This window comes from Podarcis raffonei, chromosome 3 (genome assembly GCF_027172205.1).
Source record: "Podarcis raffonei isolate rPodRaf1 chromosome 3, rPodRaf1.pri, whole genome shotgun sequence".
Classification (NCBI taxonomy): Eukaryota; Metazoa; Chordata; class Lepidosauria; order Squamata; family Lacertidae; genus Podarcis; species Podarcis raffonei.
Genome location: NC_070604.1, coordinates 27674533 through 27696763, shown reverse-complemented (window position 1 = coordinate 27696763; position 22231 = coordinate 27674533). Strand labels below are relative to the sequence as shown.

At 50.4% G+C, this 22231-nt stretch overlaps 1 protein-coding gene across 1 annotated transcript; it reads left to right on the top strand.

Moving 5' to 3' along the window:
- Positions 1–10841: 10841 nt before the first annotated feature.
- Positions 10842–21843, top strand: GDF7 (growth differentiation factor 7). The gene is made up of 2 exons (XM_053380875.1): positions 10842–11987; positions 20204–21843. Exons 1-2 carry the CDS (start codon positions 11639–11641, stop codon positions 21175–21177), a joined length of 1323 nt encoding a protein of 440 aa, XP_053236850.1. The 5' UTR covers positions 10842–11638; the 3' UTR covers positions 21178–21843.
- Positions 21844–22231: the final 388 nt, after the last annotated feature.

Here is a 22231-nt window from a genome sequence, read left to right as displayed (position 1 = left end):
CCAGCTGACGTTTCCAAACACCTAGAAAACCACAGGTTCCCTTTCCCTGGTATAATGTAACTCATAGGGTTGCTGGAAGTCTTACTGGTTAATTCTACCACAGACTCAGTTATGCAGACACTATTCATAGGCAAGTAGGATTTCTTTCGTCACCCAGACTAAGCTTAGTGGGGGACCAAGATTTGTGACCACTGTCACAGAACCCAATAAAGTTTTCTCTGTTAGGATATAGGATTCTTTTTCCCCAGAGAAAGAAAATTGTGCATGGGTTACTTGCATTTATTTACTTACTTACTTACTTACTTACTTACTTACTTATCATTGTAACTGTGCTTTCAGTAGAATTCTAGTTTTATTTTAACAATTTGTTGGCTACTGAGAGAGCCTGTGCTCAAGAATAGTATATAAGTATACTACTCCTTGAGGGACACGGGTGGTGCTGTGGGTTAAACCACAGAGCCTAGGACTTCCCGATCAGAAGGTTGGCAGTTCGAATCCCCGCGACGGGGTGAGCTCCCATTGTTCTGTCCCTGCTCCTGCCAACCTAGCAGTTCGAAAGCATGTCAAAGTGCAAGTAGATAAATAGGTACCACTCCAGCGGGAAGGTAAACGGCGTTTCCATGCGCTGCTCTGGTTCACCAGAAGTGGCTTAGTCATGCTGGCCACATGACCCAGAAGCTATACGCCGGCTCCCTCGGCCAATAAAGCGAGATGAGCGCTGCAACCCCAGAGTCAGTCACGACTGGACCTAATGGTCAGGGGTCCCTTTACCTTTATACTACTCCTATAACCAGAGCCTCATCCGTGAGGTGAGATGAAGATCTTTATTCCCACACACACACTTGTTCCTGATGTAGATCTTTACTCACCCCTTCTTCTCTGGCAAGAAGGGGGTGTCATTTTGAGTGTTTGCCTCAGGTGCCAAAATGTCTTGGGCCGGCCCTGGCTGGCTATGCTGCTGTTGTAGTGGGCACAACATGATGTCATAGAATCCTAAAATTGTAGAACTATAAAGGACCCCAAGAGTCATCTAGTCAAAACCCCTGCAATGAGGGAATCTCAACTAAAACATCCAAGATAGATGGCGATCCAACCTCTACCTTAAATCCTCCAAGGAACGCGAGTCCACCACCTCTAGTTGGAGTTTGTTCCACTGTTGAAGGTTTTTCCTGATGTTTAGCTAGAATCTCCTTTCTTGTAACCTGAAGCCATTGGTTTGAGTTCTCCCTTCCAGGGAGAAAACATGTGATAGCCCTTGAGATATTTGAAGATGGCTATCATATCTCCTTTCAGATTCTTCTTTACCAGTCTAAACATACCCAGCTCCCTCAGCTGTTCCTGGTAAGGTTTGGTTTCCAGAACCTTGGTCACTCTTCTTGGTGCTCATGCCAGGATGTGCCCTGGAAGATTGAAAGAAATTTACAAATTATTTGAAGAGCAACTGTAATCAACAAATTACACTAGCAGGACTACAAGAAATTTTGTAAGGCGGAATATAGGAAATATTGCAAGGAAGAGAGAAAGAAGAGAGACATTAGTTATGATATTTACATTTAATAGTGAAAGTAAGAAATGTATATTAAGTAAAAAAAGATTGGAAAATTTTCAGATGTGATTGATGGAAGTCAAAAAAATTATATAAGATATAAAAGTATGTTTAATAATGGTTGAAAATGATATGCTAAAAAACTATATATATATTAGCATATCATTTTCAACCAAACCAATATTTATGTATGGTGTGTGTGTGTGTGTGTGTGTGTGTGTGTGTGTATGAAATTTGACCCATCATCTGTGTTTACGCTACTTGGTTCAAAGGATGCCTTCTCAGGGTTGTTGTCTTTCCACCTTATTTAATGCTGTTGTAAAATATGAGGAGTTCACCATCTCTGACTTAGGAAAGAAGGAGGGATTACTGGCACAGACAATTGGGTGTTGTTCATTAGGAATTGGGTGGGGGGTGGAAAATGAAAACAGAGTAGAGGAAGAACGCAAAACACCACGGCCCCCAGTTGGTAAGTCATACCACAGTAGTATGGGGACAGTCTAAATCTGTGGGGCTGCTCACATCTTTAAAGTTTATAGGTTGCAACATCCAGAGATGACTTCCTGGTGTTAATAAAAGGCCATCACAGATCCATGTAATACCAGCACCAATCGTTCCTTCTATGTCTTGTGCAAGGCTCTTCCCTGAAGTCAGTCCACACAGTCAATAGCCAGGCATCAAGTATACAGCTAGCCTGTATGGAGGGATTGCATGTATGTGTGAACAAAGCAATGACTAATTTCTGCTGTGGGAAGTGTGGGATGTAACATAAGCAGTCAATTACAACACTTCCTGTTTGCCCAGAGGGGGTGTTACTTCAGCCAGGAGGACTTCCTATCACACCTGATATCACACCTGATATTTAACTCTGTGCAGTGCTATTTTTCTAGAAAAAGAGGTACCGGAACTCACCGTGAACATCTCCCTTGTCTTATAATGGCAATGGCGCCCACCCAAGAGTGCCGGTGAGTTCCAGCTGAAAAAAGCCCTTACTCTGTGGGAATTACCCTATTTTTTGCTCTATAAGACTCACTTTTTCCCTCCTAAAAAGTAAGGGGAAATGTGGTGCATCTTATGGAGCAAATGCAGGCTGTGCAGCTATCCCAGAAGCCAGAACAGCAAGAGGGATTGCTGTTTTCACTGTTTTCACTGTTCCGGCTTCTGAGATTCAGAATATTTTTTTTCTTGTTTTCCTCCTCCAAAAACTAGGTGCGCCTTGTGGTCTGGTGCGTCTTATAGAGCAAAAAATATGGTACTTCTGAAAGTTGAGGTGTGCAGGGTTTTTGTCAAGAGGAAAGAGCGTGAACTCTTAAGTTGTGGGGAGGAATCCCTGCTAGTTTCAGTTCCATTTCAAGAGTGACCAGGAGGACAGTTAAATGATTTATCATCTGTTGGAGAGTTCTCCAGAGAATGTGTTAGTATGAAGGGAAGGAGATGGGCATAGACTTTTGGCAGTCAATGAAGCCATGGAGAGGGAGGTTTGCCTACATCTGATTAAGGGCAGGTGTCGGGGATTAAGGCTGAGACTGGCAAGTCCCCCGGAGTGGAAAGGGATGTTATCCTGAGCTGGAACAAGTTTCTGATTGTTGGAAAGTTCAGATGAGTCAAAAGAGAAAAGTAATAAGGCTTGGCTGCATGTGTATGTGTCCTTCCCCCCCTCCCCCGTCCGTCCGTCCGTCCGTCCGTTAACTCACTAATTGAGTTATAAAATAAATTGCAGCTTTTCCTCTCCAATTTCTGTTATGGCAATCTGTTAATTAGGCTTTTATTTTTATTAAAAAAAGAAAGGGAGTGGCAGGTCCAAGGAAGCGGTTTGCCAACACAACAGTGTATGTATACACAAAGAAAAACAAATGTTTGCGTTATTACCCAAATCAGTCCCAATCTGTCCCAAGGAGGGGCGGCGGAACGGGGGTGGGGAGGGGAAGATTCGCTTGAGGAACTTCTGAGCCACAACAGTATTGGAAGGTCCTGCAGCTGGCCTAGACTGGGCAGGGTAGATGGAAATTTAAGAAAACCCAAAAGGGTTTCGATGGAGCTTCAATGCAGAACAGATGGGGGAAACGCACTGCGTTTCCTCGTTTTGATGGACACTCTGGGACGGAGAGGACAGAATGTTCAGTTACCACGTGCATCCCTTAGAACACATCGGCGGAAGATGGAAGGGTGGCGATGGTTGACTGTCAGCATAAATCAGAAGAAATCTCGCTGAAGTCCATGGGATGCGGACTGCGGAGCAACCAGTGAAATTATTAATCAAGCCACATATCCAGACCTGTACGAAGGGACTTCCCGGATAATCCAGCTGGTGGGTCAGGCATAGTGATAAAGTAGCACAGGCGTTCTGTGTAGGGGGTCTAAAATTCATTGTTCTCCAGAAAGGAGAGGGGTGGGTGGGTCTCAGACAGCAAACCTGGGTTAAATCTTGGCCTGAGAACTTGGAGAGCTAGTGATAGCAGACACGACGACAGGCAAACGAGACCAGTAGCTTGAGGTAGGCCTAACCACACTATGTGTTTAAATCACTACTTCTCCCAAAGAATCCTGGGAACTGTAGTTTGTTAAGGAGACTCCAGATACATCGTTTACAAGTTGGGTGCTGTTCCCTGTCTCTGCTGAGCAGTGGCAAAAGCCCATGGGGTTCCAGTCACCCAGCGTCTGTGCTCCTTTGGAGAACTGAGACAAGATGGAGACTGGCATAGCTTTAAGAAATGTGGTTCATTCACCCATTTACACATTCACTCTTCATGGAGGTAGTCCAGATCTTACACCATGGTCATTTCAAGAAAGCTTGTTCCCCACAGCAGGGCAGTCCAAGGCATCTCTCTCAGCCAGCCTTCAGCCAGCCTGCCCAAGATGGATCCCAGTCTTTCTTCTTCCTCCTCCTTCCTCCCAGAACACCTTGCTAAAAACGCTGTCCCCTCATACCCAGTTACGCAGGCAACCTTCCAAATCCCCTGTCTCTGGTCACACCTCAGGGCAAGGGGGAATGAGTTCTCTTGCACTGCCAAGGGCTCTCAATGGCCCTAGCTTGCCCAGGCCATTTTGCATAGGCTAGCCCAAGGATTCTTCTGCTGCTGGTATTCCTCCCTTCACACCCCAACCCTACCATTTATTCAGTCTAAAACAAGGAATCTCTTTAGGGATAATTGGTACAGAGATACCAAAAAGAGCAAAAATAAATAAATATGTGTTTATGTATGCTACGACTGCAGCCAGGGTGATTTATGCTCAGAAATGGAAAGCAGTTTCTGTATCAGCCAAGGAGGAATGGCAAACTAAATTAATGGACTATGCCGAAATGGCAAACCTTACGGGAGCATTAAGGGACCAAGAGGAAAGTTTTGTGGATTATCTGAAATGTTATTGTACCATTAGCAGGATTAACTTAAACCAAACAGTTAAAATTAATGTTAAAATATAACTAGGGAGTAATTATTACAGTGGTACCTCAGGTTAAGTACTTAATTCGTTCCGGAGGTCCGTTCTTAACCTGAAACTGTTCTTAACCTGAAGCACCACTTTAGCTAATGGGGCCTCCTGCTGCTGCCGCGCCGCCGGAGCACAATTTCTGTTCTCATCCTGAAGCAAAGTTCTTAACCCGACTATTTCTGGGTTAGCGGAGTCTGTAACCTGAAGCGTATGTAACTCGAGGTACCACTGTAATTGGAGGAATGAAGGAGATGCAGTGTTATTCATTTAAAAATATAAGAAACTGCAAAAAAAAAAAGAGCAGGGGAAAGTCAAAATACATATATTTGTTGGAAAATGTTGGATTGTATTTATGTCAAAATATCATTGAAAAATTGAAAAGAAAATATAAAAATTAAAACAAACCAAGGAATCTCTTCACTTTCTGCAGTTGCGCCTATCCTTTTGAAGAAACAGCCAGCCTAGGCTGCGTCATAGATGCGTCCAGGCTAGATTCAGGAGCGATAGCCCCACGCTTTGTGAGCCGGCTGGTTCAGTCAAGCAGAAGGGTCTATCTGTCTCATCTGACTGGCAGATGCTCCGATTTGTTTAGCCTCGTGCCTTTTGTTTTTTAGGGTTGGGGATCCTTCTAAACACAGATAGCCGAGAGAACTTGGAAGCGTGCGTGGCGACTGATGCTCACAGAGCACCTCACTATATCTGTGATGGAAGCATTTCGGCGCCATGGGAGAGGGAGAGGCCGCGGGGATGTGTGAGGGAGAGAAGCGGAGGAGGAGAAGGAAACGTTTTCTCCTTTCGCCGACCCTTCCTCAGGCCTGAGATTCTTCTGAAGGCTACAGGCAGCCTTCAGCCACCTTCTTTGCAGCAGCGTGCGCCCTGAGCCTCTTCTGCTGCCCAGCTCCAGATGACCCGACGTGAGAGACCCGTCGCTTCGAGCGAGAAAAGAGCAGGAGGCGAGGCGGTGGGACCTGTCGTCGGGGAGCCTCGCGATGATAATGAAACACCTTCGGGGGCGCAAGAGAGGTGTCTGCGACTATCTCACTCGCACTCCCGAGGGGAAGCGCTGGAGATTCTCCGCCGTGCGCAAACGGAGACGTCCAGTTTCTCTCTCCCCTCTCTGTCCATCCCAGATTTCGGGGAGCTACCAGCGCATTGGCCATTCATGGTTTTTGGTTTAGCGACTTTAGCCATTAAGGGATGATCTGAGGCGGAGAACTCCCGGCCCCTCCACCCAAACAAGCCGTATAGCGCCCCTTTCTCTCTTGCATCCAAAGGCAATATATACACACATATACAGTGGTACCTCGGGTTAAGTACTTAATTCGTTCCGGAGGTCAGTTCTAACCTGAAACTGTTCTTAACCTGATGCACCACTTTAGCTAATGGGGCCTCCTGCTGCCGCCGCGCTGCCGGAGCACAATTTCTGTTCTCATCCTGAAGCAAAGTTCTTAACCCGAGGTACTATTTCTGGGTTAGCGGAGTCTGTAACCTGAAGCGTATGTAACCCGAGGTACCACTGTATTTTTATTACTCTTTCAAAAAGTTTAACAAATTAATTTCAATTTCAATATTCTGACAGCCTAGTCAATGACCTCCGGTTGTCACTGCCATGGCACAGGTCAAGTCTCCTTCCGCAGGGCAACTCCACTTTCCGTGAACCTCCCCGAGTTAGAAACTTAGAATCACAGAGTTAGGATCCAGGGGTCATCTAGTCCAACCCCTGCAATTCAAGAAACTTTTGCCCAACGTGGGGCTGGAACCCACAACCCTCAGATTAAGAATCTCATGCTCTAATGACTGAGCTAACCCAACTTTTTTATTTGTTTGCTTGCTTGTAGTTTCTAATTGTTGAAGAGGCGTCGTGCAAAGGAGTAAAGAAAGAGGATTTAAGGCGTCTGGTCCGCTTCAAGCACCCTGATATAACAATATATTGAGCAGGACTAAAAAGCAGCGGTGAAGAATCAAGTTTCCGTCTTCTTTCTCTTTCCCATCCTCTCCCCCTCTCATTACATGTAAAACCTGCTTTTCCGTTTAAAACAGACACCGCAGCTCACCGGTGTTTTGCACTGCCTTGTAGCATAGACCACAAGAGAGTTCCCTGGCACCTTAAAAGCCTTAGCAGCGCCAAACCCGATTGAACTCTATGACTTTGAAAGCCTGGGCAGCCCAGGTGGTTAGAGCATGGGGCTGATAACGCTTGGGAGTAAGCCCTGTTGGGCAGAGTGGGGCTCCCTTCTGCGTGGGCACTGTTAGGATGACATTGTCAGGCTGCGTTGTGCTGCTTTCACACCTGGAAGTAAGCTCCCTGGAGAGACTGACTTCCGCTGCAAGAGAAGCACTGGGGCATGAGAGCATATATTCGAGGTATGTATGTATATATATCCCCTAGCCTTTAACTTATCTTACTAAGAGGTTGCCCATGGCATCATCTCAGGAGCAACCTCAAAGGAAAGTGCGTTTGGGTCTGCAGTGAACTCCGTTGCGCAGCGATGTTTCTCCGTGGCGCTTCCGTTCGTTCAGATTTGCTCGAAGGGGGGTCCCGAGGTGTCCAGGATAAGCGCGCAGAGAATTGTCTTGAAGGGAGAGGCGATGCCATCGAAAGCACTGAGAAGCTCTGTATGACTCCAAGGAAACTTATCTCCCAGCAAGCGTGTGTTGGCTGCCCTTGTTAGGCTGACACCCAAACAAGCAACCGCGCATTCATGGACATCTCATTGCTGATGACTTGAATTGTGGGGCTGAGGCTCGGGTTCAGAGGCGCCTAAGTAACTTCTGTTGGCATCGGCGAAGCTTAATGAACGAATAGATTTATAGGCTGCCTTTGCAGGCTCAGGTCTATCCGTCTAGCTGGCTGGCATACTCCCAAGTAGATAGAGACCAAGATAGAGAACTAGTTAAGGTGGTCTGTAAAGCGTTTGGAAAATCAAACCCCATTTTGGGTTGCGAACTGGGTTGGGAGGCTGGAGAAAGCCTACCTGGATTGCGAAACTCGCTTGCAGCCCCAACCACAAAGTCTTGAATGCAGTCAGGGTGTGTGTAGTTTTTTTAATTTATTATTATTATTATTATTATTATTATTATTATTTTACTGCATGTGGGATTTACAGTAGGATTGCAATCTTCCTTTGGGGCTAAATGAATCCCGTGGGATTTTTAAAGCATGGACTGGGTTGTGCGTCGGGTTAAGATCCGGAGCCCGCTGAAATAATTTATTATGTGTTTACTTATCAAACAAACAAACAAACGTACGTGAAGGGCGTTCAGACGCGACGATTGCTACCCTTCGGGGAACACGGGTGAGGTCTCAGAGGAACCTTCGCGGGGGTGGGGAGTGTAGTTGGCTATCGCTTCAGTCGTTGGGGTTCAGCCTAGGGCTGAAATGCGAAGGGTTTGCTTGTGTTCCTTTCCCATGTCTTTCATGCCTTTCCTTTCTTCACGTCTAAAGATACGTGAAGCCAACGCTTTGCTCAGATGCAGCAGGAGGACTGGGTCTGGTCCTGCACTTAGATGGGAGATATCCTGGGTTGAATTCTGGAAGACAGGCGAGACAGACGGACAGACAGATATTCATTTAACCCTGAGACAGCTTCAGCCTCCATGTTAAGAAGGGCCTGGGAGAAGAAACGCAGATATTTCGTCTTTCTCTCTGCTCTGCTTTACCCAACGGTCAATTGCTCACGAATCACCAAGCAGATTAAACACAAAACAAAACAATGCAGGGCAATCGGAAGTTTCCTGGGGATGCAGCAAGGCCAGCCACATGGAAGGGAGGAAGCGCCATAGAAATCCATTGGTGGCTTCTACATGAAATGGTGTTGGGTTTTTTTGCAGACTGTGTGGTTTTTGTATGGACTGGGCAAGGCCATTCTCCTCGCTCCGCAGAACTCGCCGTTCTTCTTGCTGACTGCATTATATTTTTATTATAGAGGGGCATCATTTGGACAGGAGACTGCTCTGGTGCTAAGGAATACAATCACGGCAGCTTGTGCCAGGGGCAAGAATAAGACCCCCGCAAATACCCAACAGAGAACTACAAGCCCTTAGCGTGGCCAAGCCCTTACAGAATGAACGAAACGAACCCTGATCTCTCAAATCTGTTCCCCAGCAGCGCGCTCCCAAAACGATTGATGGCATTAACCGCCGCTGATATTGATGCTTTGGGTGTTGTTTTATTATTTGTGGAGAAAACAGACATTCCCCATCTCTCTCCTTTCCCCCCTCTCTTCTCCACTCCGCCCTGCACACACACACCCCGCAAAGGGCTGAGAAAACTTGAAATAACATCCGAGTCAATACCGCGGTTTGTTATTTTAACTGGGATCCAAGGAAACATCTGAATTTTACCAAGGAAGCCCTCGAGAGGAGAGAAAACAAAACATTAACGCTCAGGCAGGCGGGAGGGCGGCTTTGCGGGGGCGGAGAGAGAGAGATTGGATCGACTTCATTTCCCCCCTTTCAAGCGAGGATCTCCTTCTGTCCTAAAGATTAACGACCATTTTCTGCCAGCATCACCGACAAACTCTTGGTTTAAGGACGGCGGTGCCGAACAGGCCACAGAAGCGAGGAACTGGCTTCTGAAATTCTGAAATACTTTCTTTTGGCTGGTGATGGAAACCAGCTTCGACTTTTAAAAAAGATCCCTTTTCTCAGTCTGCCCCTGAACATACAGACTCGGTAAGAAATGGGTCCCACTCAATTGAAGAGGAGGAGGAGACAGGCCCCCTGGCCCTACACCCTGGAACGATTTTTTGGTTGCTATTTAAGGCGTGTCCAATTTGGGTGCCGCTTTTTCCTGCATCATTCAGGGTTGGGGTTTTACTCCAGCCACATCTGGAGACACACAGGTCCGTCCCCGTCTCCGTCTCCCACACGATCCCTGCGTAATTGAAACGTTTCCAACTTGCACCCGCGCGCGAAATGACCAGGTTTAGGTTGGTTCGAAATCAAGTTCGCAGGGGAACTAATGCGCGCTCCTTGTGGCTAGGGTGGTGGCTGTTCTGTGGCTTAATAAGTACGTGGATAGACAGCAGTAGCATTGAAAACGCAGCAAAGATCTGTGGAGGAGGAAAAGCACAGCAATAGCACTACAGTGGTACCTCGGGTTACATACGCTTCAAGTTACATACGCTTCAGTTTACAGACTCCGCTAACCCAGGAATATTATCTCGGGTTAAGAACTTTGCTTCAGGATGAGAACAGAAATCGCGCAGCGGCTGCGCAGCGGCAGCAGGAGGCCCCATTAGCTAAAGTGGTGCTTCAGGTTAAGAACAGTTTCAGGTTAAGAACAGACCTCCCGAACGAATGAAGTACTTAACCCGAGGTACCACTGTATTGCAATAGTGGTAGTAAGAGTAACAACCTTTCTGTCACTTTTTTACGCCTTCTTTCATTGCAAAGGCGGCTTACAAAGGATAATGAAAACTATCAGTTGTCGCCCCTCCCCAAAGACACACACAGCCCACAATTGCACAGTGTGTCTGGCTGTTAATTGGAAGGTTGGAGACACCCCCCCCCATTGGCTGTGGGCAGGATTTCTGCATTGGAGAGGGTTGGACTAGATGACCCTGGGTGTCTCTTCCAACTCTGCGATTCTATGATGAAAAACTAGAAGCAGCAGCGGTTTAAATCGAGCAGCGCCCTTGGTGCAAGGAATGCTAGGAGTGGTCCTCTCTGCGACAGCCAATTCGAAGTATGGTTCTTGGAAGTAACTCCTCACCGGGGCCTCACTCCCAGAGCAAAACGATGCCACTCCTCCTAACACACACACACACACACACACAAACACACACGCTTCTCCTGGATTAAACTGCCAGGGGGTGTCTCTCGCCCCCCCCCCGTGCGCGCGCTCTTTTTTCCCTCCCCCTTTTAACATCTCTTTTGTTGGTGCTGGCGAAATGATCTCTGATTTCTATCGAAAAGGACACAGAGCAGGAGGAGGGGGGAAATCAGCAAAGGCAGCGCGTTTCCTCTGCAAGTTCAGGGAAGTTTATAAAGTCTGTGTAACTTCCTCTCGGGTGCGTCCAATTCTTGCCACCTTGGGAGAAAGAGGGGCCCCCGCCCCCTCGGGCTCCGGGTGAAAACCCCTCTCTGGACATCTCTCTGGCTCTTTCTCCGCACGATCCGGTTCCCTTTAACGTGTCCTCTTAGGCGCTCCTCTTGGCACCCGGCTGCGCTCTGCCCAGTTGGCAACGGGCGCACGTCGAAAACACCTCGGCCAGTTTGTTACGGGTGTTATTTCCGACGGATTCAGTTTAAAAAGGGGTTTTCTTTTTTTTCTTTTTTTAGGAGAGAGAGAGAAACATTTTTTCAAAAAAACTGAAGAGGGCAGGCAGGAAGGAGCTCTTGCAAAAAAAGCAAATATATGACTCAACAATGTTTGTGTTTTGGTTCTGGGTTTTTCGTTGCGCGCGCGGCGGAGCGGCGTCCGAGGGCTTGAGCGCCGTCGTTGCCAAGCGGCGGTCGCTCGGCAGGGGGCGCTGCGCGGGGTCCGAAAAAGCCTCCTGCCGCTGTCGGCGGAGTCGGCGTGGATTGTGAACACAATGTTAAAAAGCGGCCGGGGAGTCCGAGGAGCCCTCAAAGCCCCTGCGCGAGCCGCCCGGAGCCCGCCGAGCTCTGTCTGCTGTTGCTGCTTCAGACGGCAAGGACGGCGACGGCGAGAGGATGGAGCTGAGGGCGGCCGCGGCGCTTTGCCTCTACTGCCTCTGGAGCGCTTGCCGCCTACGCCCGTGGCAGCTGGACGCCGCCGCCGTCAGGCCCCTGCTGCCCGCCTCGGCAGCGCAAGCGGCAGCCGCCGACAAGGAGAACCTCGACGTCAGAGACGCCGCCGCCTCGGCAGCCTGGAAGGCGAAGCGCGAAGGCGCGTTCCGCAACGGCACTGTGGTGCCTCACGACTACATGGTAGCGCTTTACCACAGCCTGGCCCGGAGCAAGGAGCCTCCTGTGCCCGCCGTCGAAGGAGGCGGACGAGCGGACACCGTCACGGGCTTCGTAGACCAGGCGCAGCCGCGAGGTGAGCCAGCCCGGGTAGGGTGGTGGGTGGGATGGGTTGGAATGCCCAGCGCGCACCTGCGCCCTGGAGCAGGAACCGTCGACCCCCGCGTGAGGGGACAGGTGGGACTGCCCAGGACAGGTGGGATCCTGTTTGTGCGCTCATTGTCTCCCAAGTGAGTCCCGCTTCGCTTGAGACGCTTCCCCCTCTCTTCCTGTGGTCAAATCCACAAGTAAGAGGTTTGCGAAGGATTGCAGGCTTCACCCGCCCCCTCCCAGCGAACAAAGAATCCGACCGGTATCGCCCCAGTTAAACCCAGTTCTTGTTCTAAGCGGTGGAGGAGAAAGAAGGAAAGGACCTCGATTTGCCTCGGGCAAGCGCCCGGCCTTCAGTTACGCCGAGTGTTCTGATTTGGATTGGATACCTTGCAATTCCACTCCAAAGCGAGAATCGGGATTCTTGCTTGGGATGGTTAGTCTGAAGTCAACATTGCCAACCTCTTGGGGTAGGGTAGCAGTCCAAATCTGATGCAAAGTACTTGGAAAAGTTACTCTCGGTTCTTCCAGCTAAGCCTATCTACTCTAAAAGATCTAAAATATTAATCTCGATCTAATGCAAAGCAACAAACGCCCCTCGACTGTGTAATACTGACCTCGTCTCTCGGCACTCTGCGAGTGAGAGGTTGGTCTAAATTTTGCTAATTTGAAAGGAAAAGAGAGACGCTGCTTGGTTGTTGTTGTTTTTTGGTGGTTTAAAATGGCAAAACATTAATATATATAATATTTGTGTGTACATCACACCCCATACGTTTCGAGAAAAATGCACCGTTTACCCTCAAACTGGGGCGGGGCGGACTTAATGTGAACCCAAACTGTTAAATAAATGTTGGCCCGAAGCAAAAGCATATAGGGAGAGGAGGGGGAAATCCAGAGAATTGCGGCCGCTACAGTCCTATGAGCGTGTAATTCGATCATACGAAAACAGCCAAGGAAATGTAAAGCTGGAAATAGTTTTGTTTTAAATCCAAGCCGCGAAAGCAGAGGGGTCTATCTAAAACTGCGGTCAACCCAAACCTGATAGGACACAACACCACAACTGCGGAGGGTTTGCTCACCCCAAATCCAAGGGGTTTAATGGGAAGTCAAATGATTTCTGTTGGAGTTCTGCTCAAGAGCTGCAAAGATTTCTGCAGAGGGTGGCATTCGTTCTCTGATAATGGGTTGCTTTTGAGAGCCAAAGGAAGCTGCAGAAGGAAAGGAAGGAAGGAAGGAAGGAAGGAAGGAAGGAAGGAAGAGAGAGAGAGAGAGACAGAGAGAGAGAGAGAGAGAGAGAGAGAGAACTGGACTCATATTCTTTTTGAGAGCAGAAAAGAGGTCAGACCGGACCAGATCAGATTTTTCAGCTGAAGCGAGAAGCAAGAAAAATCTGTCCAAATGCACTGTGTGGCGGATTTTCTGCAGACTGCCGAGAGCTCAGCGCTGTCCCGTCGCTTCCCTCTCCGGGCCCTCTCTCTTCTGCCAGTGGGTGGGCCAGCTTTTGGCACCCAGCGAGCGTGACAGCTCAGCGGCCCGCTTTCACTCGGGAGGCCACCTGGCGTCGGGCAAAGAGAGCTGAGGTGCATCTGGTTTGCTGGCTGGGCGACGGAGTGGGTGGAGATAGCAGGTGTAAGGCAAAGGAGGGAGGGGGGAGGCGGCGGTGGCCGCCGGGTGACCAATCCTCGGGGGCGCCTTCCCCCTCATGCAAATGCAGCGCCGCCGCGGAACAGAGCGCAACCTGCCTGCAAGGGTCAGGAGGAGGGTTGAACCACCTTCTTCCCCAGAGCATCGCTGGGCAGGCGGGACTCTTGTCCAGGCAGTGCGCTCCGAGCTCCTGCAAAAGACGCACGGTTCCAGCCGCCTCCCCACGCGTCGCGCGCCACTTTGCGCCCTCCTTCTTCCTGGGCTGGCACAGCCAGGTTGCTAGGGAGGGGGCAGCCTTCTCACCCCCGTCACCTGGGGCGGTAAGACTAACGCAGAGCAACTTTATTCCCCCCCGCACCCACCCACGTCGCTTCCCTTCCTTTAGTTTTGGGGGGTCCTAGTCTTGGGTGGTGGCATTCCTGTTCCCCCAACTTTGCCAAGGTACGGAAGCGGTGCGGCGGGGTGGGGGAAGGGTGCGCGAGCGCGCGCGCTTTGTTTTACAGTTTGGTTCATCTGGAGCGCATTAATCTGCGCTGGAGGAGCCATTAAAGTGTGGAGAGGTTCAGGACCCTGTAAACGCATTTTGAGTTGGGGGGGGGCGCTTCAGCCTGCCTCCCACCGCAACCCCTCTCCCGCTTGCCCTGCCCGGAGCCATTTGGCACGCGACCCCTTATGGGAAGAAGGTGACACGAAGGAACTGAAGGGAGAGGCCAATTTCTCACCGAAAACGTAAAAAATCCAAAAGCAAAACAACCCATCGCGCCTGCTCCGCGGGGCGGAAATGGTTTGTTTTCGCCTGCAGCGGACTAACCAACATCTCAAGCCGCTTTTGAGTGCTGCGCTCCACTCTGATTCTGACAGCAGCTATTTTATTTACTTAACCGGCCACAATCCAGCCAGTTTTAAAACAATCAGATTGAAGACGGAGCGATGTAAACACGCGCTCAGTAGCCATCTGTCACGGATGCTTCAGCTGAGATTCCTGCATTGCAGGCGGTTGGGCTGGATGGGCCTTGAGGTTCCTTCGAACTCAACAATTCTGTGATTCCTCCACAGAGCCCCGGCGCTTACGGTGCCTTAATTGTGTTCGGCTTTGGGACACCTATTTATTCGTGTGAATCGCCTTTCCATGAGTTTGCGCCGAGGCTGACGCGCAAACCCGTGTTTCAAAACGGGATCAAATGAAAAATAAACTGTGAAGTCGCAGAAATAAGAGAGAGAACGCGCGACCCAACCGAAGTTAAGCATTTTAAAAATAAAATACAACTGTGTATCTACTTCGGCTGTAACCCTCTCTGCCATAGTAGTTCCGGGCATAGGCGCCGACTCCATGGGGCTTGAGGGGGCCCGAGCCCCCTCAAAAATTCGTTTGGGGGGGCTCCGCCCCCCCAATAATCTCCGGCGCCCCTCCAGCAGAGCGCCATCGCCGCCCCTCCCCCAGCCCAAAATGCACAGGGGGGGCGGGCTGCATGCCTCCTGCCCTCCCTCCCGAGCAAAAGCTCCACCCAATTTCCTTTGGAGCTGATTAATAGGCGCAGCACGCTCTCCCCTATTCGCTCACGAGGAGGCGGCGCCACTTTATTTGCATATTCATGAGCTTATTTATTATTCATGAGCTTTCCCGGGCCCCCCCAATATTTTTTATAAGTCCGCGTCGCTGGTTCCGGGACATTATTCGTCTTTTTGTCAAAGGCTGCGCTGCTAAGCATTCTTATTGGGGAGCAAACTTTCCGGTAAACGCACGTTGTGCGCCCCCGAGTTGTTCTTTATTGCGGGTGGTGGTGGAGAGGAGACCATAAGCCCGGAGTTAAGTTAGTTTTGGGGTGAGGAGGGGTGCGGGGGAAGCGCCAGAGTTGAGCGCTATTTCTAGCAGAACGAAAAACCCAATTTTTCAGGCTGATGGGGGCAGTTTGCACTGAGCAACCTGGCTGGTGGAGACATATAAACGTCGGAAGGGTTCGATACGCTTCAGAACAGAATACAAGCGAATTAAAAAAAGACAAAGGACAAAAGGGGATCCCGGGCTATATAGCTGAAAGGAAGTGCTATGTGAGTTCGGAGAAGTTTTGTTCTTTATGGGTCCCCCTGCGCCCATGAAGACGGTCTGCCTCAGGGAGAGAAAGCCCTCAAAGGGAGGCGAGGTTTGAGGTTCCGCTGTGCTTAAAAAGTCAGGGCGCCGCCAGGCTAACCATAACTCCGGCTTGTCCCTTTTGGGGTGAAAACGAGGTATGTGGGCTTTGGGCGCAGGATAACTGAATTTAGCATAGCTGAATTCAGGGTAGCTGAACACTTAGCATGCACACACATACGAAATTCCTCCTGAAATTGTCGTGTCTGAATGGGTTGAATAGCAGGTCATCATCGCCAGGCGCTGTTGGAAAGATCTCCCCATTCGTTAATGATTGCTCGCAAATAATCTAGAGGTCAAATCCAGCTCAGCACGGAATATCAAGGGAGGTTAACTTCCTAGTGAGAATGTTTAGGAAGGGATTCAACCTATATCCCTTGGTGGATATTACCTAAGGGGGCATTTGTAGCTATGGTATAAGTTTTCCCATAAAGGATGCTAACGTCCCACGAGGACTGAAATGCTCCTGTTGTATCTGATTCAGACTTCAACACTGAAGTTAACGGAATTAGACTGATTTATGCTCTGCAACTTCAGAGGTTTAAACGGTAGATCGGTGACCTGGTTATAAAGAGAGGCAGATCGAGAGATCTTGAGTCGCACGAGCTCCAACCGTACAATATCTAGTCGTTTGATCGATTGATTTAATTACACACCTAGGTTTGCATATGATTAAAATTAAAGTACATATGAATGAAATAAAAGTGAACTTCGTTTCCAGAGGATATATATAAAATCAATCTAATCTAACAGCTAAATCCAGGGTTGGGAATTGGGGGAAATGTCCCATCCTCCCTTCTGATATTTGTTGGACCACCTGCCCATTGGCCAGATGTTGGTTGAGCTGGAAGTCCACAACACCTGGAAAACCACAGCTTCCTCGCTCCTGCATGTATCTAGGTCTAGGTCTAGGTCTAGGGGACCAGCTGCGTGGCTGGACCTTCCCGTTAGTAAATATCATAAGCAGCAGCTTATTTCTTCCCGTTTCTACTAGAAGGGTAAACACGAAAAAGTGGGTCTGTTTGCATTCCGGTCTGCGAGTTTACGCACATTCATACGCGCGTTTCACTTCATCCCCCGCCCCCGCCCTAAGGATTCTACACATATATAAATTAATCCACCCCACCTGAGGGAGTTGAACAGGTGAAGCACCTGCTGAAAGCAATGGGTTTTGTGAGAACTTAAAAACCGGAGCCATTTATTGCAGCATAAGCTTCTGAAGACTGGAAGCGAACTGCGGTTCCTGAAAACTTTCGCCGCGGTAAAACTGCCGGCATTTAAGGTGTCTCAATACCCTTTTGGCAAGTTTTTGCCGCAACACGGGAAAACCCCCACTCTGAATATGGTTACTGGAATCTCGTGGGACTTGGGCTGGGTCGCGGCTCTGCTCAGTGCCAGCTTTCACAAAGGAAAAGGAAAGCCTTCATCGGAAGCAGCCCGGTGTTCAGGGGGGCTGAAACCGAGAAGCCCTCTGTGCAGGCCCATTGGCTTCTGAGAGGGCCCCCCCAATCTCTCTTTGAAGGCCAAGAGGAAGGAGGACTCGACGCCGGGGAATATCTGTCCGAGCTGCTTGCTTTCCGTTTTAGGAATCTGCTTCCAAGAGCGCAGCGCAGGGCCCGCAGGCTGCGGTTTCTGGGACTTTCAAAGCAAAACTGAAGCCAGCTGAGCAATTCAAAGGGGTCTCCTCCTCTCCTTATCTGTTCCTATCCAGACTTCAACGTCGGTTTTTGGGGGGCGGGGGGGGGAGCCAACAACTCAGCCGGTGTTTTCCACCCTAGTGGAGATGTTTTCCACCCCAGTGCGTAAGGGAGTCTTTGATTTGAGTTCCCCAGGAAAGCCCTGGGCTATATGAATTAAGACATCCATGAAAGGTTCCTTCTTAGCATAGAATTGTAGTTGGAAGGGGTCCTTGAGGATTCTGGTCCAAGCCCCTGCAATGCAGGAATCTCAACCAAAGCATCCATGACAGGTGACCATCCAAACTCTCCCCCAGAAACACCAATGAAGGAGAGTCCACCACCTCCCGATGGAGTCCGTTCCACTTTCTAACAACTCTTACTGTCAGAAACTTCTTCCTGATATTTAGCGGGAATCTCCTTTCTTGTACCTCGAAGCCATGGGTTCGAGTCCTACCCTCCGGAGCAGGAGGAAACAAGCTTGCTCCATCTTCCATGTGACAGATTTTTGAAGATGGCTACTGAACAATCAAAGTGGGACGCAGGTGGCACTGTGGGTTAAACCACAGAGCCTAGGACTTGCCAATCAGAAGGCTGGCGGTTCGAATCCCCCTGACCGGGTGAGCTCCCATTGCTGGGTCCACTTCCTGCCCACCTAGCAGTTTAAACGCACGTCAAAGTGCAAGTAGATAAATAGGTACCGCTCCGGCGGGAAGGTAAATGTCTTTCCGTGTGCTGCTCTGGTTCGCCAGAAGCGGCTTAGTCATGCTGGCCACATGACCCGGAAGCTGTAAGCCGGCTCCCTCGGCCAATAAAGTGAGATGAGCGCTGCAACCCCAGAGTCGGCCATGACTTGACCTAATGATCAGGGGTCCCTTTACCTTTACCAATTGATCAATACTCTAAGCGTCCGCCCCACCAGGTATTAAAGAGCTCCACTTTTTTCTCTCTTCCAAGATATGATCACTTTTTAAAAACAGCAGCGACAACAGATCTTTTAAATGATTCTCAGCAGCTCTCCATTCTTTCCCCTTCTCAAAGTCAACCTGGAAGGGTGGGTTATCATCACCCTTTCAGGATTTACTTAGCAAGGGAAAAATGGAAGAGCGAGTCAATCTGGAACAGGGAGCAAGTTCAATTGAAATCCCTGGACACGTATCCTCTCAAACGCGAAGCTGTGGAGCCAATACAGGCTCTTGGCTCCTAGTTGGAAGACCAACTTCGATTGGACCCAACACCCCCCCCCCCTTGAGAGTGGCTTCCCCAGCAATACGCTTAAGATCGTGATTCGGAGGCAGCAACCTATTGGAGCCAATGAATAGGATCGCGCTGTAAGAATGATTCCAATAAGACGCTCAGCGTATTTTCAGCAATGCCCGTTTTGTGCGTGTATATAAGAAGCGACGCGTAGTGGTGCTGTGCCGGAGGGGCCGCATTTGAGAAATCTTCTTTCCCCTTCTCCTCCTCCCTCCTTTTATTTATTTTAATCGGATTATGTTTATTTGTTGTCACGTCTGATGGGTTTAATCAGTCCCAGGAAAAGGGCCACGTCCGGCTTGGAACATTTACATGGGAGGGCGGGTGGGAAAGGGTTAAGAATATGTGCGCAGGGTCAGACCCCTTCAACAGCAGTTAGACCCCTAACTAACGCGGCTCAGTCCTCTTTCTCCTCTCTGCGCCCCCAACTCCAAGGATATAGATGGACACACACGTGAACAAAATGATCTTTGGCAGATTGGGAAAATGTTTAACTTGGCACGGAGGAGGCAAGAAAGACATGAAACAACCTTCCAGAACCTGCTCGATCCGAGGGCTGGGAAATAAATACAGATGGTTACTGTAAAGATCTTTCTCATTGTCTCTCCCCGAAGGAAGGCGCGGGCTGGCGAGAGGAGGGAGGGACCCAGGCTCGTCTGTTTCAAAGACAAGCCTCTCCAGGGGCTTGTTTTTCGAAAATGAGACGAAAAGCAGCTCCAAAACGCACGGCCCTTTTACCTCAGCCGCGCTGTCCGCCCGGCAACCTTAGACCGGGTTTTCTGCACACGCTCAGAGGTGACGTTGCACATTCCACCAGGCCTGAGCAGCTAGAACGAGTTTCGGAGGAGCTGCTCTGTAAACGGTCGCACAATTGCCCACCCTGTCAATACATGAGAAGCGCGGGGCTTAACTGAACTGTCAGACGCATCCCTTCCCCTTGAATGTCCGGCGCAGCAGCAGTAGGGATCAAAGGGCCTCTGGGTATGTTCAGAAGCCCTTTCTTTCTCCCGTAACAAATAGAATCGTAGACTTAGAGGGGATCCCAGGGTCATCTAGCCCAACGCTCTGCAATACAGGAAACTCAGCGAAAGCATCCATGACAGATGACCATCCAATCTCAGGACTGGGGCGCTACTGGCACGGCAACTGACAAAGTAGAGTTCGCTTCATAGGCAGCAGCTTCCTATCAGCCAATTAGGCGCATTCAGGGGCCATGCCTGGTAAGTACGCATAGCCTGATCCAGGAGAATCCAGACTCGCGGCAGAGGGTTCCCGGGATCCTGCTGGACGACAGCTCCCACCACTGGCCCTGCTGGCTGGGGCTGATGGCGGTTGAAGTCCCCAAGAGACACTTCCAGGTTCCAGGTCTGAGTTGGAGGGAGAGGCCCAGGTAACAAGGCAACCGCGCCGTCGGGCCAGGCGCGGCTTTTAGGGCGCACAGCTCTGCGCTTGCTCTTGATTCACGTTTCCTTCTGTCCCCCTCCTCTCTTTCTGCAGATGACTCTCCGTCGGAAGTGGCGCAGCGCTACCTCTTCGACATCTCCAGCCTGCCCGAGCTGGACGAGGTGGTGGGCGCCGAGCTGCGGATCCTGCGCAAGCCCCCGGGAAACCGGAGCTTGGCCACCTCCCCAGAAGGCCTCCTTCACCGGCTGCTGCTCTCCTCCTGTCCGGAAGGGGAAAGCCACCAACCGGGCCTCTTAGACTCCAGGGCCGGCGACCTCTTGGACTCCGAAGGCCTTTCTTCCTCGTCGCCCAACAAGTGGGAAGTCTTCGACGTGTGGGCAGCCTTGACGGGTGGGGCCGAGGAAGCCGGCAGCCCCCGCCACCCCCGTCCGTCGCTTTGCTTCCTCCTGAGGGTCGTCTCGGAGCAGTCCGGGAGACTCCTCCCGCCGGGACAGCTGGGCTTCCGCAGAGAGCAGCCGTCGGAGCCGCACGAGAGGGCGCTGCTGGTGGTCTTCTCGCGCACCAAGCGGAAGGAGAACCTGTTCAAGGAGATCCGAGAGAAGATCAAGGCTCTGGGCGGCGGTCCCGGGCTCTTGCTGGAGCCCCCTGACTCGGGACAAGATCCCCTAGCCAAGCAGCAGCGGCGGCGCCGTCGGAGGACCACGCTGGCGGGCCGGGCGGCCGGGGGGCGAGGCCACGGCAAGAAGGCCAAGAGCCGCTGCAGCCGGAAAGCCCTGCACGTCAACTTCAAGGAGCTGGGCTGGGACGACTGGATCATCGCGCCCCTGGACTACGAGGCGTACCACTGCGACGGCGTGTGCGACTTCCCTCTGCGCTCGCACCTGGAGCCCACCAACCACGCCATCATCCAGACGCTCATGAACTCCATGGACCCCGACGCCACGCCGCCCAGCTGCTGCGTGCCATCCAAGCTCAGCCCCATCAGCATCCTGTACATAGACTCCGGCAACAACGTGGTTTACAAACAGTACGAGGATATGGTGGTGGAGACGTGCGGCTGCAGGTAGCGGCATCGGAAGAAGCGAAGGCCTCTCCTACTCCCCCCAATCCTCGCTTGCTTCGCTTCCCCGGCTCAGTGGCGCGCCTCTTGCATGCAGCGAGTTAAGAAGATGCCAAGATTCGCCTCGATGTCCTGCCTTTGGCTGCCTGGTCCGACGGCACTCGTGCATTGTGCGTGTGTGGCATAAAGAGGAGCCATCTTCTTAGGACCCTTCCCCATATAATATTCGAGGGCGCCTGCCCCCTCCCCAAAGTTGATAGGCACTGCCATTCAAATGGTGTGCCTGCCCATCATCATGTGATCCGATTATGTGAGGCGGAGCTTCCCTGCCCCCCCCCTCAATATTTTGTTCCAGTTGGCACCGCTGGCATGTGGAAAAGGGGCGATTTTGCAGGCTTCGTCTCTCTTTTCCTCCCTCCCTCTGCAGATGCTAGTGACCTTTCCCCCCTAGACAATGAGTGAGTGACCTAGCACCCTTCTGTAAGTCTGCACCCCACCAAATGGGCACTTTAAGAGAAGGAAATGGGATGACAGTCTCAAGAACACCTTTGCCAACCAGTCTAGGAGGTTAGCTGAGGTGAACCGTTGTGCGTGTGTGAGTGTGTGTGTTTATGAATAATCTGAAGTAGTGGTTTTCAAGCTTTTTATCTCCAGTGAAGCCATTTCACATTCACTTTTGTTCATGGTTTTGTTTTGTCTTGAGAGTGTTGGTGGTAGATTGTCTAGGCGGCACACAGTTCTCAATAGTCAGTTTCCTGTGTGAACAGAGGCCTGCAACCCACCAAACATCTCTCTGGGGCTGCATGTTATGGGGGAAGATTGAGAGTGGTGGACCAGCCGTCTTTTAAGGCAGTTTGTCTGCCATTACCCATCTGCAATAATGTTTCGGAGGAGCCCCTGAACACAGTTTGGACACCACTGCTCTGTGACACCTCTCTTTTCCCTTTTCCCCTCTCTCTCCCCCCACATTCCTTGACTTTTCTTTTTTTTGGAAGATTGCTTGCCTCTAGTGGCATATCAAAGAAATGGGCAGTATGTTGTTTAGCTGCACAGTCTCTTAG